The sequence below is a fragment of the Corythoichthys intestinalis genome, chromosome 21 (assembly GCF_030265065.1).
Source record: "Corythoichthys intestinalis isolate RoL2023-P3 chromosome 21, ASM3026506v1, whole genome shotgun sequence".
Classification (NCBI taxonomy): domain Eukaryota; kingdom Metazoa; phylum Chordata; class Actinopteri; order Syngnathiformes; family Syngnathidae; genus Corythoichthys; species Corythoichthys intestinalis.
In genome coordinates, this window is record NC_080415.1 from 33340333 (window position 1) to 33358972 (window position 18640).

The window sequence follows — 18640 nt, forward strand, 5'->3', positions numbered from 1 at the left end:
TTGATCTAAACAGGCTTTTTATTTTTTCCCTAACGTATTCTTTTTTAACATAGTCAAACCTTTTTGGTTACTTTGCATTTTATCAATGTAATATTTAGTAATTTTTCATTTCATTTTGCATGTTCATTTCTAAAATTTTGCATTGATGTGTTAAAAATTTGTTTGTTTTACTTCTTTTTTTTCTCATTTGAAATAAATCTTTTTCTATTTTGTGTTTAGTCTTTATCAAAAAAGGGGGAAAAAATCTGTACAATGCAAAACAAATTACAGGTAGTCCCCCGGATTACGAACGAGAATTACCGCAGAAATCGGAATTAACCCTTTAGGTGCCCCTAAATACCCCCTAAACCTCAAAATAACTATCCCAAAACATGTATTATACGTCGTAATAATAAAATTAAAGAAAAATAAAATAGGATACTGTACCTGCCATCATTGTTGGGGGATGGTATAAAAAGGTACACTGACGGCTTGTTCACAAGTGGGGACACAAGAGTTCTTGATTCGCTGATGTTTACGGTAGTTTTTTCTTTTCAACCACAGACACACCATAGAACACGTTGACCTGCTAGTGAAGAAACAGGTAAGTCGATGTGACTTATGAATCTTATTTAGAGCTTGGTCGAGCTGCTTATGCTACACCATTGCTTGCTGCATCGCACTCTACATCCTTAGTAGAATACAGAAAACGAACTGATTGGGTGTGCGCTCACTAGAATTACATTTATAAATTTCACCATTTTAATTCAACTTGTAAACAAATTATTATTAGCCATTGGGGATCCAACGATACAGTTAAGTCACGGTTCGGTATGAATTTTGATACAAGGTACACAACATAAAAAATACAAGTGTTATTTCTTTTCAATTATTTTGCTAACAAGCAAAAATAACAACACCATCATATAAACAATGTCATCATATAAACATGCATTATAGCGCATAATATTTATGTGCTTACTTCTTACTGATCTGAAGAAATTTTGTATAAAAGTGCTGAGGACAATCTTTACTCTTTGTAAAGTGAGGCAGGGCACAATGTTGATTGCTACTGTTCTCTTAGCAGGTATGTTTACCACATATCACCATATTTGTGGTCCCAGTCCATCTGTGTTACGTACTGAATTAACAATATTTGCAGCATTGTCTATAGTCACCGGTATGGATTGATATGGCCTACTTAATTTCCATTCAGTCATGGCGTTTTTTTTTGTTTTGTTTTTTTAAATTCATCACAGTAGTATATGGACTATGTGTCCCATGATCACTCTGGGGTCACACAGCCAATGGCATGGGACTTGGGGGGATCTAACGAAGCACATCTAGGTTGCTATTTGATATCTAGTGCAGGGGTTTTCAACCCAGTCCTCAAGGCACACTGTGGGTGCAGGATTTTGTTCCAGCCGATCCAGCAGAGACAGTTGAACCAATGAGGCTTCTGCTAAAACAAGCCACACCTGACTGCAATCAACTGATTGCACTTGTAAAACACCAGATTGGGGAAAAAGTGTTGTCATCTTGTTTGGTAAGAATGAAATCCTGCACCCACAGTGTGCCTTAGTGGAATAGGTTGGGAACCCCTGATCTAGTGTGTGCGCGCGAGTGTTGTTGGGCATTAAAAATAGTTAACAAACGCCACAGAAGTCGGGTCTGCTCATTACTGCACTACATCATTTGACAATCGACTCTCATAAACAGGACAAATTTGAAGTACAGTGCTTTTAATTTGCCACTCATTGTTCATCATGTAACCGTGAGTTAGAGCTCTGTGTCCTAGGATGTTAAGCTGTCTGTTGTCAAAGCGAGGTTATTCGTAGCAGCCAAGTCAGCAACAATATATTGGCGGGGTTCGTTGTCATTATCCTTAAATACAGTCTTTTAGACTTAAAAAAAAGTCTTTTTAAATATGAACGAGTGGGGATAACATATCAGCTCACCCTAAAGTTCCTGTCTTTCCTCACATGCAATGATTCTCGTGCGCCACAGCTCCCACCTTACAGACAGTTAGAGGGAGGCTGCTGGCGGCAGAGTTTGTTTTTTCAAGGCGTAGCTGCGCCGGACATTTTTGCGGGAGAGACGACAAATATAAATTCGGAAAACTACATTTTGGGAGCGTTTCATTTGGATTGAATAATTTTGCGTATCGATTCGAAGAGGGCGTATCGAACGGTTCAATAGAAAACCGAGTATTGTTGCATCCTTATTAACCATGTGTGTCTCATTTTTTTGGGGTGTTTCATGTCTTTTAGGTGTGTGGCTGGTTCAATTCTCTTAGGCATCATTTAAAGAATTAAAGAAATCTACATAATCTTCTATTAAAAGTCTTAAAAAGGATAATCAGGTTCAATTGATAAATGCTCATCTTGTTCCAATACCATTTCAATGTTTATTTGGTCCACAATGTTTTGTAATTCGGGCGGAATATCAGGTTAGAAAGAAAAGAAAAGAAAAGAAAAACAAATAAAATCACAAACGTAACAGATTCTGAATCAGACAGAATTTCAGGAAAAGAAAGCAAACCTCGAATCAGACATATTAATATATGTGAAAACGTACTTCGTGTTCTTCGATGGTGGCAATCATTGGTCTCCCAGGATCTCTTGCAAATATAATAATGATAATAATACATTTTATTAGCAGAGTGCTTTTACCAATGCTCAAAAACGCTTTACAGTTAAAACAAAAACATCAAACAAAGTGAACAGAACAAAACAATAAAGAAAATAATTATAAGTTAAAAGCTTTAAAAGTTTTAAGTTAAAAGTTTTTAACAGTTTTTTGAATGTGGGAAGGTCTGAACAGGTACGGATGGGTTTAGGAAATGAGTTCCAAATTGTAATGGGATGTGTTTCACTGGGACGCACTGACATTGGTCTTGGTCTTTGTATCGGTATTGGTCGAATATCTTTAGGGGTAAACAGCAAAGGTGGGTAGTAACGCGTTACATGTACACCGTTAAATTTACTTGATTAACATTTTGAGAACAATGTACTTTGAATCAAAGTTTTAAAAGTCTGTACTTTTTACTTTTACTTGAGTCCAATTGTCAAGAAAAAGATAGTAATTATGAAGAAAGTATTTTCTCCATTAGAGGGTATAATGCTTCATTTATGTATTTTTTTTCTCACGTCTCGTCGGTGTACAGTGTGTGTCTGAGCTCTGTATTTTACTAAATTTATTCTCAATCTAACACCCGCCAAGTTTCCTTGCAAATATTTGTTTCACCAATAAGTGGAGCTGTTTTCTCAATAACATGATGCGTGAGTTTTGTTTTCTCCGTGCGTTGTTTGGATTTTCCTGTCGTCGTTGTACAATTCTTGGGACTATAAGGCTAATAATAATTTGTTTACAAGTTGAATTAAAATGGTGAAATTTATAAATGTAATTCTAGTGAGCGCACACCCAATCAGTTCGTTTTCTGTATTCTACTAAGGATGTAGAGTGCGATGCAGCAAGCAATGGTGTAGCATAAGCAGCTCGACCAAGCTCTAAATAAGATTCATAAGTCACATCGACTTACCTGTTTCTTCACTAGCAGGTCAACGTGTTCTATGGTGTGTCTGTGGTTGAAAAGAAAAAACTACCGTAAACATCAGCGAATCAAGAACTCTTGTGTCCCCACTTGTGAACAAGCCGTCAGTGTACCTTTTTATACCATCCCCCAACAATGATGGCAGGTACAGTATCCTATTTTATTTTTCTTTAATTTTATTATTACGACGTATAATACATGTTTTGGGATAGTTATTTTGAGGTTTAGGGGGTATTTAGGGGCACCTAAAGGGTTAATTCCGATTTCTGCGGTAATTCTCGTTCGTAATCCGGGGGACTACCTGTAATTTGTTTTGCATTGTACAGATTTTTTCCCCCTTTTTTGATAAAGACTAAACACAAAATAGAAAAAGATTTATTTCAAATGAGAAAAAAAAGAAGTAAAACAAACAAATTTTTAACACATCAATGCAAAATTTTAGAAATGAACATGCAAAATGAAATGAAAAATTACTAAATATTACATTGATAAAATGCAAAGTAACCAAAAAGGTTTGACTATGTTAAAAAAGAATACGTTAGGGAAAAAATAAAAAGCCTGTTTAGATCAATTTTGTAACTGATGGAATTAAAAATGCCAAAGAAACGTTGAATTGACAATCTCAATACCTACAAATTACCATAATTTTCGGAATGTGGTGTCCACATACTACTACACTAAAACACTTGCAGCTCAATGGCCTGTAAAAATCCAGAAATAAGCCGCGCAGGACTATAAACCACAAATTGAATGAATAAAGTATTTTCCCCTTTTTCTCTTCCTATTCCCTTTTAGCCAAGCTGGACATTGCCGCAAATGTGATTGCTGAAAACTTGGGTCGTAACTGGCGTAGATTAGGACGACAGCTGGGTCTGACCGAAACTAAACTGGATTCCGTCTCAACGAGACATCCGAACGATTTGGACGAGACTGCCAGAGAGCTGCTGAAGGAATGGCGCAAGAATCGTGGATCCGAAGTCTGCGTTAAAGACTTAGTTAGGGCTCTCAGGGCATGCCACCAAAATCTCACAGCTGATAAAGTGGAGGATGCCTGGATGATACCTCAATAGAGAACCAATGACATATTAATATTTAACCCATGTATATAATGCAGCAGATTTGTGGTCATTTAGAATATGTATTAAGATATAGGTGCGCATAACACAATCTGAGATGGTTGGAAAGACCAATTTATTTACAGTATTTGCCCGGTAAATAAAATTCTTTTTTACTTGTACTTGAGTATATTTTATTTATTTATTTTTTTGGACGACTACTTTTACTTGAGTAATAATATTTTGAAGTACCGCTACTTTTACTTGAGTAAAATTTTTGGCTACCCTACCCACTTCTGGCAAACAGACGTCGACGTAACTCAGACCTTACAGCTCGTTCCACCTGCTGAAATAAGGAATCCGAAAATGAAATTTTAAATCACAATTTAATAGAAATAATTTTTAAAATAATTAAAACAAATCATTAAAATAATTGAAATAATCATAGAATAAATAAATAGAAATACAAATTAATTGATCATTTAAAATATTAAAATAATGAGTCATTAAACATTTTTTAAATAAAAATTAATGATTTAAAATAAGTTCATAAAATAATTAATCATGAAAATAATTAAAAATACATTCATTCCTTTTCAATGCCGCTTATCCTCACAAGGGTCGCGGTTATGCTGGAGCCTATCCTGGCTTACTACGGACAGTAGGTGGCGTACAGCCTGAATCGGTTGCCAGCCAATCGCAGGCCACAATGACCCGTACAACCATTCACGTATACACTCATACCTATGGACAATTTAGAGTGTTCCATCAGCCTACCACGCGTGTTTTTGGAATGTGGGGGGAAATCGGAGTCCCCGGAGAAAAACCCACGTAGGCACGGGGCTAACATGCAAACTCCACACAGGATGGCCGGAGCTCTGAGATTGTACCCTTGATCTCAGAACTGTGAAGCAGACGTGCTAACCACTCAGCCACCTAATTTAAAATAATTAATCATTGAAATAATTAAATAGATAAAAAAAAAAAAAAAAAAAAAGAAACAATGTAATATATCAGGCGTGAAATATTTGGGCTATAATTTGACTTCAGGTATGACATTATCACAGAAAGCTGCTACCGTATAATAGACATATTTTCAGGTGATTCTCTTTAAATGTACACCATACAAAAAAATAAATAAATACAAGTACTGGGACTGAAATTCTTACATAACACGAAAGTGACCTGGTTGTATTTATTGTCGTATTTCGTGTTTTTATGACATATTAAAAATATCTGTAATTACTCGAACTAAAAAAACAAAAGCTTTTGTTGGAGAAAAGTACATCTTTTATGCCTTCAGGAACCTAGCTACCGAGTTTCTAAAGAAAAATCCATGTTGATAAAGGTTCTTCAGGTCATTTTTAAAGTATGTATCATTCAATTAACTGTACAGTTTACCTACTTATTGTGGTCATGCAAAAAAGTAATTCAGGTTTAAAAATTGTGCGTGTAAGAAAACAATACTCTGTACAAGCCTGACATCAGCGAGTGTACAGCTGAGGTTTTCAAAAGACAAATTTAGACTGCTAAATGGTGTGGATACATTTTATTATAATTTATTAAAAGATACATAAAGTTGCTCTTATTAAAAAAAAAAAAACAGGGGTTTTGAGGAAGAAAAAAAATAATGCCAATGTTTAAGTCTTCAGGAAAGTATGTAATGGGTAAAAATAGGAGGCTTTACGAGCATGCCTCAAACACAAAGATCCTTCCAAAATGGAAGGGTTACCAGACTAATTTCCGGATAGCCCCAAAAATTATGTGACCAATTTGATGGGTTAAATACTCCTAACATGCATGCTTTTGGAATGTGGGAGGAAACTTGAGTACCCGTCGTAAACCCCACACAGGAAGGAGGAGGAACAAGCAAACCTTACACAATGATGCATGACAGTCAGACATTCAGTCATGACAGTGCCACCTCAATTACATTGAATTGTATTATGAGCAGAAAGTTAAATGAATAGTTTTATGGCTAAAGTGTTTTTAGAATTATTTTTGAATAAATCGTACCAATGAGAAAGGTGACTCATCTTCAAATTGTGTACACGTATGGCCATTGACAACGCCGGTATGTAACTACCTAACTCTTATTTGAATGTTTTTTTTATCAAACTTGGTAACGCAACATATACTGTTTTGAATATTTATTTAGTTCACTTGGATTGACTCAGGTATGAGATAAGTGTACTGTATGTACGTAGTGGTAGCTTTTGGAATACAAAAGGACAGATGGTTAAAAATGGTCCAACATATTCCCTCATCATTGTTCAGATATGTACAGTATGCTTTTCGAGGTACCGTAGTTGTTGCTTGTTGCACTTTTTAAGTGAAAACGTTTGCAAAACAGCACTTATTATGCAATTACAAGATGATTTTGTTTTGTAAGAGAAGGTACACCAACTGTATCAGTATTTCTGTATTTCTTCAGGATGTGAAAGGAATGAATATATGCACAAAACAAATGCGTACTGTACTAAAGTAATGGGAAATGAATGAATATATGCACAAAACAAATGCGTACTGTACTAAAGTAATGTTCAGGAAATCTTTTGAAATAACGAGATAATCGTATCATTGCAGATATTTTTAAATACATAACTGTCTAGGGCTTTGAAGCCTGCTTTTTTGCCCCTACCTTTAACCTCTCCTTGTCCCCTTGTTGAAATTGACACTTTCAGATGTATGTTTTATCGCGTTGTAGGTGTTTGCAGGTACTAGCAGTGGGGTGGAGATGGCTAGTAGAACTCAGCTGGCTGTCCATTTGGTCTGGATACTGTTTAAACTTATTCATTGCGCTTACTAAATTCTTTAAAAATATACTAACATATAACTCTTCAGATGTAGCATTGTTTATGTTCAATATTCTATGTTGTGTAATTTTGTGAACATTAGTTCCTATTTGTTTTTTGTTATGGTACTGGGTCTTTTAAATTGGACACTCTTGAACCAATACGTTTGTAATGAAACTGAGTTGTACACCAACCTATTGTTTGCTCATTTTAATAGTAAGAAGGCAGTTGTTGTTCTTAAACACATAAAGTTAACTTGTAACCAGCTTTGTTAATCTAACTTTAAAAAAAAAAAAAAAGAGTTACAGTTACAAATGACTAGTAAATGAGTTAGTAACTCATGTACTGTATAATTTATTCATCTCGCTCACTAAACTCTTTAAAAACATACTAACAATAAAATAATTACATTACCATAAATGTTTAATAAAGCATAAAGTTTATAAACATTGCGTTTTGAAGTAATTCCTTAATCTGTTATTACTGATGTACGTTTATGTGTACCCTTGCCTTCAACTGGAAACAGGGCTGTTTAAGAAAACAATCTGGGGGCTGTGTGTGCCCCCCTCTTGAAGGCCTAACATCATAAAAGTCAACACGTTTGTGGCTCCTCTCTATCCCCTAACAAGGGGTTCGTTGTCATTATCCTTAAAGACAGTCTTTTAGACTTTAAAAAAAAAAAGTCTTTTTAAATATGAACGAGTGGGGATAACATATCAGCTCACCCTAATTTTTATAATAATATTAAAGTACTCAATTAATATTCAAAATTAAGTTTGTTTAACTTATATCCATCTACTTTTTTATATTGTAAGAAATCTATGTTAGTAACATGCGGATGTTGTAATCTCAATGACCTATAAATCTAAAAGTTACTTCTTTTTTTTTTTTTTTTCTCCCCTGAACATAGAAGACGATATTTTGTTTTTTGGTGTGATAGTTGATGTTTTAAATAGAACACTCTACCACTAATACAATTTTAACGAAACTGAGATGCAAATCGTCCTAATGTTTGCTCATTTTAATAGTAAGACGGCAGTTGCTGTTCTTAAACACAAAAGTTAACTTGTAACCAGTTTTTTAATGTTACTTTTAAAAAGTATTGAGTTACAGTTACAAATGACTTCTCCCCAAAAGTAAATGAACTAGTATCTCATGTAGTGTATAACTTTAGTCATCTCGCTCACTAATCTCTTTATAAACTTACTAACAACGAAAAAGTTACATTCCCATAAATGTCTAAATATACTGTACAGAGTTTAGAGACAGTGTGTTTTAAAGTAAGTCTTCCAAACCCCCTGAATTTTCAACATTTTATGTCACGTAATTTTGATTTCTAAGTGAATATTAGTTTCCATTTGTTTTTGTCATGGTAGGGGTCTTTTAAGTGGAACACTCTTGAACTAATACGTTTGCTATGAAACTGAGTTGTACATCATCCTAATGTTTGCTCATCTTAATAGTAAGACGGTAGTTGTCGTTCTTAAACACAAACGTTAACTTGTAACCACTGTTGTTCATCGTACTTTAAAAAGTAAAGAGTTACAGTTACAAATTACTTCTGCCAAAAAAGTAAATGAGCTGGTAAGTCATGGTGTGTATAAACTTATTCATCTCACTTACTAAACTCTTTAAAAACATACTAACAATAAAATAATTACATTACCATAAATGTTTAAATATGCATACAGTTTATAAACAATGCGTTTTAAAGTAAGTCATCCAAATCCCCTGAATTACAAGTATTAACAGAGGCTGTTTATACAGCGCTTCAGATGCAGCATTCTTTTATATTCAACATTTTATGTCATGTCATTTTAGTTTCTAAGTGGATGTTAGTTTCCATTTGTTTTTGTCATAGTTGGGGGTCTTTTAAATGGAACACTCTCCAACTAATACGTTTGTCATGAAACTGAGATGCAAATCGTACTAATGTTTGCTCATTTTAATAGTAAGACGGCAGTTGCCGTTCTTAAACACAAAAGTTAACTTGTAACCAGTGTTTTTAATTTTACTTTTAAAAAGTAATGAGTTACAGTTACAAATGACTTCTCCCCAAAAGTAAATGAATTAGTATCTCATGTAGTGTATAACTTTAGTCATCTCGCTCACTAATCTCTTTATAAACTTACTAACAACGAAAAAGTTACATTCCCATAAATGTCTAAATATACAGAGTTTAGAGACAATGTGTTTTGTAGTTGGAAGTAAATCCCCAAACCCCAAGAATTACCACTATAAACATTGACATAATATCTACCTAACACTTCAGATGCAGTACTCTTTCATATTCAGCATTTTATGTTATGCTTTTCATGTTCTACACGTTATTACCTTATACATTCTATAACATCTTTCACATCATAGATGTTTATATTAACAGATTGAAGAATAAGAACACTATTTACAGTATTTTGGAGCATTTGGTATTTATTTATATCAAATATATTACAGTCTGTTAAGAAAACTCAAACCTAAACTTCGGGACCATTCACCAGCGCAAATCTCTGAAACTGTATGTTAGGTCTACTGCACAATAACCAGAACACTACGCTTCATTGCGCCGTAGGCGGGAGCTATCGAAGAGGGCGGAGTTTCGCGTCGAGTATTGAGACATGTTTCGAATCAGTCGGCCTGCGGGATCGCAAGGAAGAAGTTGGGGAGAAAAGACTCTTCAGCAACATAACTGGTATGTCACTAACTCTTATTTGAATACTTTTAAGTATAAAGAGCATGCTAACTTTGTGAAATAGAATGAATTAAACCCGGTTGAAATACATAATTATTTGCCTAAATGTATATATGAGTACCAACCTATAGTTGCAGCAAAAAGCTGACTAGGGCTGAAGTCGATGCTCTGCCTGCAGTATCTGTGGTGAAATGTTCAAGCAAACTTCATACTTGAAAGATGCTCTACTTTGGAGTAAATGGAAAGAAGTTACTTGGATATAAAAACGGGTTTCACAAATGCTTGAAAATGAACTCATGCAAGACTTTTTAAAACTTATTATAGAACTACAAACCTGACAGAGGAGACTTCATCCAGAAGGTGAAAGATTCGCCGCAAGTTAAGGTAGGCTTTCCAAAAATGCTCACTTAGCAATGCTACAAAACTAGCCTACACGCAGACCACACCCACCCAAATCCCATGGTTCTTAGGGGTTTTGTTCAGACATGCCTGGACATGCCTGGACACGTTCCCCCTTCTCACCCACACTTTCCCATAACCCCTCCTTGTTTCCCAACAGGCACGGGTCAAAGGGCACATCGCTTTCACCAGACATCCGGACATGCCTGGACACACATCCCTTCTCACCCACACTTTCCCATAACCCCCCTTGTTTACCAACAGGTGCGGGTCAAAGGGCAACATCGGGTAATCCCTTAATTGAGGGGGGTGACAGGTGGGGGTCAAAGGTCAACCCATCAATCAAAGGTCAAAAGGTCAACCTGTCAATCAAAGGTCAAAGGTAGGGTCATAAATCATCATAAATCAACGCCCACATTCCTGAGTGAAGATAACTGGATATTCCTACTCTCTCTTATTTTCCACTCTAATTTGGAAATAAATTCCTTAAAAATCAAGCAATGTGATTTTCAGTTTTTTTTTTTCCACATTCTGTCTCTCATGGTTGAGGTTTACCCATGTTGACAATTACAGGCCTCTCTAATCTTTTCAAGTAGGAGAACTTGCACATTTGGTGGTTGACTAAATACTTGATTTGCCCCACTGTACATACCGAAATTTTCGGACTATAAGGTTGTTATATTAACATGTCTCACCCATAAAATCCCCCCAAAATCCAGCTGTGGCCATTCACAGCTGTTTTTTGAGACTCAGTGATACATGCTACATGGAGTTTTTGGATCGAAAGTCGTGGCGTCTTTAATTCTGCTCTCGCGTGCGCTCACCTCCAGTATTTTCGCTGTATTTTTTTTTTTTTAAACTGCCCTCCCGTTGAAAAATTTTCTTCCCCCAGAAAATTGAGATTTTAAGTTTTTCAATGATGTATTGCACATGCATATCGGACAATTTTGAAAGTTGGCCAAATTGGGGGGTTTCCGCCTAACATTGAATATGAACAATAATTATGAGCCACTAACAAATTAAACTTAAAACCTTTCACCCAACCACGCCCCCTTGACGCCCGCAAACCGGGCCTCTGCACCCCCGCCAAAGCTCCACCCCTGCCGCTCATATGGGCTCAGTGTCATTGACAATTTCCCAATTGTCTTGCTGATTACCATGTGATGACAATCACTTAATTATCTTGAGTCAAATTGCACAATCCAGTCAAAATGGATCGAACGTCTATTTCTGTCAATACAGTCCATCATCATTATCGTCTGCTCCATAGGTAAATTGAATAACAACACACATCCATCAAAACATGACAGCATTGACATTTGCTGTCCAATATGCCAATAGAAAGAGTCTTACTAAATAATCTGGCCCGGGGTGAGCGTTTAAATATAAGCGACACGCAGAGGTGGCAATCAAAAAGTGAAAAATGCATAATGGTATCAATTATGACAGCGGGCGCCCTGATTAGCTTCCAATCGATCACATGTGACGCGTGAAAAAGGATATACAGTGGGGCAAATAAGTATTCAGTCAACCACTAATTGTGCAAGTTCTCCCTCTTGAAAATGTTAGAGGCCTGTAATTGTCAACATGGGTAAACCTCAACCATGAGAGACAATGTGGGGAAAAAGAAAAACCCAGAAAATGACATTGTTTGATTTTTAAAGAATTTATTTGCAAAAGGGTACTTTGTTATGTACCCTTTGTTGGCAATAACGGAGGCCAAACATTTTTTGTAACTCTTCACAAGCTTTTCACACACTGATGCTGGTATTTTGGCCCATTCCTCCATGCAGATCTACTCCAGATCAGTGATGTTTTGGGGCTGTCGTTGGGCAACACGGACTTTCAACTCCCTCCACAGATTTTTTTATAGGGTTGAGCTCTGGAGACTGGCTAGGCCACTCCAGGACCTTGAAATGCTTTTTACGAAGCCACTCCTTTGTTGTCCTGGCTGTGTGTTTGGGATCATTGTCATGCTGAAAGACCTAGCCACGTCTCATCTTCAATGCCCTTGCTGATGGAAGGAGATTTTCACTCACAATATCTCGATACATGGCCCTATTCATTCTTTCCTTTACACAGATCAGTCGTCCTGGTCCCTTTGCAGAAAAACAGCCCCAAAGCATGATGTTTCCACCCCCATGCTTCACAGTGGGTATGGTGTTCTTCGGATGCAATTCAGAGTGTGACTGACTGAGATTGTGGACAGGTGTCTTTTACACCGATAATGAGTAGGCGCCATTAATACAGGTAACGAGTGCAGCCTCGTTAGACCTCGTTAAACTTCGTTAGAAGTTTGACAGCCAGAAATCTTGCTTGTTTTTAGGTGACAAAATACTTATTTTCCACTCTAATTTGGAAATAAATTCTTTAAAAATCAAACAATGTGATTTTCTGGTTTTTTTTTTTCCACATTCTGTCTCTCATGGTCGAGGTTTACCCATGTTGACAATTACAGGCCTCTCTAATCCTTTCAAGTAGGAGAACTTGCACAATTGGTGGTTGACTAAATACTTATTTGCCCCACTGAATTTCTTGCACCGTCGTCATAAAATTAAGGCAGCAATATCTTTTCGGCTGACATTGATCGTCACCATCCACAAATTGAGCAACTGAGAGCAAGAATGGACTACCTCCATTTTGGACAAGCAACCACTCTGCTATTTATCATGTTTCATTAACTTCTCAGTTTGTTGAACTGATCCAATTTTCCATTTACAGTATCCTCTTCATTCTACTTTGATTCCCCAAGGTTGTGCTCTGTGAATTTATCCAACCCTTCCACTGTTCAGCACATTTCTTGCCTCCTTAAATTTCTCATCATGCATTTTTCAAGCGATGCATTTTTAAAGACGTGTTTGCGTAATGAAAAAAGAAGAATTGGGCCGCGAGGGGGAGTTCACAAGCAGAGAAGAGAAGAGAGGAGACGTGCGTGGGCCAAAGCAACCGCTCGCATCCGTATATGGATTAAATTGAACTTGTCTATTTCACGCAATAAAAATCAAAAGGTTCAACTTGTCCAGACAAGAATGACAGGAGTTAATTTAGGCTATTAGTCCTTCATATACTTCCTTCAGCGGCTAAAACACTTTCAATCCGTTGAGCATTTTTGACAACTGCTGACCCTGCTGGTTGGGTGTGTTTATTCAGTGTAATCCATCTTGCTAAAAGACGGCATTAAATCCTTAGGGTGTATAATTAGTGGATTTACCTCTCGCCGTACTGTTGAAAATACTGAATAAAAGATAGGGGTTCATTGGATTCCGTCTGCCTGGATGAAAACTGGATTTTGTCATTAAAAATGTGGCAAAACTTTTTTGACAACCTGAACCTGTTGTTTTAATTACAGACCCTACTCACCAACGTCACAGAATGACGTGTCGCTGTATCCGGCCGCCATATTGTCCGTCAGTGTTTATCCGTATTCTCAGTGGTTTCAATTTGTCGTGCAATTTATAGTGCAATTCATGGAAGCCACGGTGCTTTCAGACGCTGTAAACTCATTGGATGCGTTGCATAAAAGGCGTTATGTGGAAAGCTTCAGTCTATCCATTCGCCAGATCCATATTTGATGCCTAAATCGATATTTTTCGACCCGCTGTCTTCGCCCTCTCTGCCTGACATCTGCTACCCTGATATCTACAACTATCTTGTGAATTAGGCTGATTCGGGAGCCGGAACCTGTTCTTCAGTGGTTCACATCTTATTTACATGATAGTCAGAACAAACCAAATTCACGTGTGGAGTCCCTCAAGGGTCAATTCTTGGACCACTCTTATTTAACATCTATATGCTTCCCTTAGCTCATATTATGGAACAGTATGACATCTTCTATCACACCTATGCAGATGACACACAACTCTACATTTCTGTGTCCCCACGATTATAGTCCCTTAGTCTCCCTGAGTAAATGCATTCATCAAACCAATGAATAGATGTGCCAGAATATTCCCCTGTTAAATGTGGGAAAGACAGAAGTGGTCATTTTTGGGCCAAAAAAAGGAAAGGTCAAAGATAAGCAGGCATCTTACCACAATGTCACTTACAGCTTCAAATCAAGTCAGAAATATTGGCGTAATTATTGACTCAGACCTAAAATTTGATAGCCATCGAAAGTCAGTCACTAAATCTGCTTATTACCACCTAAAAAATGTAGCCAGAATTAAGAGGCTTCTGACTCAACAAGCGATGGAAAAACTTATGCATGCATTCATTCATTTTTAGCAGATTGGACTATTGCAACAAACAAAATATTTACAGGTCTTGATAAAAAAAATCAGTCAGGAAGCTGCAGCTCGTACAGAATGCTGCAGCCAGAGTCCTCACAAATACAAGGAAACTGGACCACATTACACCGGTTTTGAAATCGTTACACTGGCTTCCAGCGAGTCAAAGGATAGACTATAAAATACTACTGCTCGTCTACAAAACACTTAATGGCCTTGGACCAAAATACATGCTTGATTTGTTAGATTCCGAAGAAACATCTAGACCCCCAAGGTCATCTGGATCCGGTCTCCTGTATGTTCCAAGAACAAGAACAAAGCAGGGTAAGGCAGCATTTAGTTATTATGCTCCTCACCTCTGGAACAAGTTACCTGAAGGTCTGAAGTATGCTCAAACTATTAGCTTTTTTTAAATCAGGGCAAAAAACGCTTTTGTTTAGCACTGCATATCCAAAACTGTCTATATATTTCAATCTACTTGCTTTCTATTCCTCTTGTGCTTATCTCCATTGCTGATTTCAATTATTAGCAGTAGAAGTAGTAGTATTTGTTTTATTTATTTTTTTTAAAAATTCTATTCGTGATTAAATGCGATTTTTATGCATAACTTTATTTCCTATTTCGATTGTCTTGTTTGAATTGATTTTAATGTGATTTGTATGATCTTCATGTGATGTAAACCACTTTGAATTGCCTTGTGTTGAATTGTGCTATATAAATAAATTTGCCTTGCCTCACAAAGTATCACGATATATCAACATTTCGATATTTTGTCACACCCCTAATCAATAGTGTTGCATTCAAGATCACCCTATCCAGACTAGAATTCACGTAGACCAAGGCTTTTGGGAATCAAGGCATGATCGAGACAAGCCAAGACTAAAGGCTTATTTATGCTTCTGCGGTGGAGCTACGCTGTCAAGGCAGAACCGATTTATGACCCTACGCCGCAGCCTGACGTGCACCTCTACAAAATCCTGACTAGGCATCATTTCATCGCGTGGTGACGTGACGCAAATGGACCGTGATTGGTCCGCTCAGACTGTTGTTTCCAGTTCAGCGCGAATTTACCACTATTTACAAAATATTCTTGCGCTACACTCAAAAATAGACCAAGCCGACGAGAGGATCATCGAAGAGGTCTGCAAGTATGACCACCTGTACAATGTTTTGTCAAGGCTTTATAAAGATTGCCAAATGGCAAGCAATTCGTGGAACGAGATTGCTGAAAATACAGGGCTAGAGGTCAACAAATGCATGAAAAAAAGGAAGAACCTCTGAGTCAAGTATGTGTGTGTTTGGAAGCGAATGGCCACACAAAGCCATGACTTAGCTGGCCAAAAACTGCCAGCTTTTGATCATTTTATGCCGTATTTTTGGTTGGTGCAATTTCCCATTTATTTTGTACATATGTTTGCTGTGAGTCTGTGACTTATTTACATTTACACTTCAAGTATATGAAAAATTAATCACAGGTTTGGTGTCAAAAGTTTTGATGTTTTGTTCAACAGACAGTTTACACACTTGATACATCATCACTGATTGAGAGTGCCTCGGTGCTTTTATGATAATGTGTTTACCATCAAGGCTTCCACCGCAGTTTGGGAAATTCCATAGCCGCCAGAAATATGCTATGGCTTCCCACTGGCTGGTTGTAGGACACGGCAAAAAAAGCCAAGGCTAGAATTCGTAATGTGACTGCCAGCCTCTATGCGGCATCAACAGTCGGACAGACCACCTTCGCAACTGTCTTCAGCGTCAACATTTGTATGATCAACATATGTTGTTCAATGTTGATAAGCTGAAGATCCACATTCAAGCGTTCCATCTCTTGTTATTGTTGTCTAACCGAAGAAAACTCAAGGAATCTGACAAGATACCCCCAGAACCACACAAAGACAACGCAACACCCCTCTAGTGGCTTGGCGGTAAATTACAGAGCAACACGTTCCCTTGACGCAGAACTTCGAATCTTCATTGACGACGTAGGGTCTACGCCGTCGCCAATCCGTCACCGGAACGCAGAAGCATAAATTAGGCTTAAGACTTTCATAAATCCTGAGAATTAAAACAGAGTGAAAGAAGCTTAGACCAAGACATTTTTGGAATCGAGTAAAGACCAAGACTTCCGGGAATCATGACAGAGTAAAAACTAAGACAAAAGGTCAAAATGTGGTCTCAACGGATACTATGACGGAACAAAAATCTCATGGTTTCTTTTCTTTGCTATAAGAAAAGAATTTACAAATTTAACACACACCCTTAGCAGAACTGACGTGGCTCATTCGCTACCTTTCACCACAGGCGGATCTACTATTCAGGCGAAGGATGATCGCCTTAGGCCCCCAACCAGCTGCCCTTGCCCCAACGAGCAACGGCTTGGGCCACAGGAGCCAGCAGCACTCCTAACTATTCGTCATGTATAATTATGTCAGCATACCAAACAAATAAAAAAAAAGAAATCCATTTGAATGCTGCATTAATATTATCTCCCCCCCCCCCCACACACGCACTACAATGGACTGCATTATGACGACGGACAGAGTATCAGTCGCTTAGCTTCATTTAGGGCCGTCTAGCATCGCTTAGCCCTGCTTAGCTTTCGTTAGCTTCACTTAGCTCTCCCGCGGTTTTCAAGCCACTAAGCTCGCTATTTTTACAGCTCACTTGCTACTTTGCATGTCGGCTATCGTTTATTTCGAACACATGTGCGAACGTGCTCTCCATGAGAGCCAAAGTGCAGTGAGGGAGAAGTTGAGAACAGGCCTCTAATGCCTCTTAACTTTCTTCTTCACACCGAACATAAAATACACGACAGCACACCCTGTGGCGAAACAATGTAGTACAGTTCCAATCAGTCATTCAATAACACTCAACAGCTGGTTAACAGCAAAAGCATGTCATGTTCGTCATATAAATAATGATTTCTGGAGTTAATCCCACATACTTCAGAATTAATATTATAATATGTTGAGTAAATACTACATAATACAGATTCTACACTAAGAATAGCTTTCAAATGACTCTTCATGACAAATATGATTGGCAATGAATATTATAATTATTATACTACTATTATATATAGTAGTATACTATAATATTGCAAGAATGTTTTTAAAGAATTGTTTTGAATAATGTTGGAAAGGCAAAGTCAGTGTTCTGAATCGGTTTACTTTCTATTCTTTTGCACTAGTAAATGCTATCAGCGTTTAACCTCATTGTTTTATTTGTGATTAATTATTGTTATTTACATGATTATTTGTACTTTAAGAATTTAAGTGTTCCAAAATAATTTTGTGAATTACTAATCGTCCACAAAAATGTCATTGCTAAATTAGAAAAAAAAAGAAAAGAAAATTATTAGTCGATTAATCGTAAAACTAGTCGGCTGACTAATCAGATGAAAATTTGTCGTTTAGGACAGCCTTAGTGTACCAGAACATATTTCCTCCACACGCTTCTCACCTTTTTAACCCCTGACCCATGAAGAGGCCCAGGGCCGGCCCAGGCCATTTTGGGGCCCTAAGCAAAATAATGCCAAGGGGCCCATATTTTTGGCCAACCATTTCGTCACAGTGTACTGTGAAACCCATACATGCAATCCAATCCATACGTCCATATTTTGTCGCACTGCATACTTCAAACTTCTCACCCCAAATGACATGTAATGACAAGAAAATGGACGTTTGCATGGATAAACGGCAATGCGCGCCACATTATTCACGATGCTCTATTAACAAGGTATAAAATGAGGTTACCAGATTGGGGGCCCCCTAGTGGTCAGGGGCCCTAAGCAGCTGCATCGTCTGTGTATAGGCTGGGCCGGCCTTGAAGAGGCCCCCTTGATATGTTCGCCTTACGCCCCAAAATTGCCAAGTCCGCCACAGGCTTTCACGTATACAACACGGGGCTTAACCAACCCTAGCCGAAGTTCAAATGTTTTA

At 37.5% G+C, this 18640-nt stretch overlaps 2 protein-coding genes across 4 annotated transcripts in view; one reads left to right on the forward strand and one right to left on the reverse strand.

Moving 5' to 3' along the window:
* The window catches only part of nrg3b (neuregulin 3b), a 652113-nt gene that overhangs the window by 216838 nt on the left and 416635 nt on the right, over positions 1-18640 (reverse strand). The window lies entirely within an intron of this gene.
* Positions 3547-5241, forward strand: LOC130909150 (FAS-associated death domain protein-like). Its single transcript, XM_057825279.1, has 2 exons — positions 3547-3677; positions 4328-5241. The coding sequence occupies exons 1-2, from the start codon at positions 3668-3670 to the stop codon at positions 4600-4602; spliced, it is 285 nt and encodes a 94-aa protein (XP_057681262.1). The 5' UTR covers positions 3547-3667; the 3' UTR covers positions 4603-5241.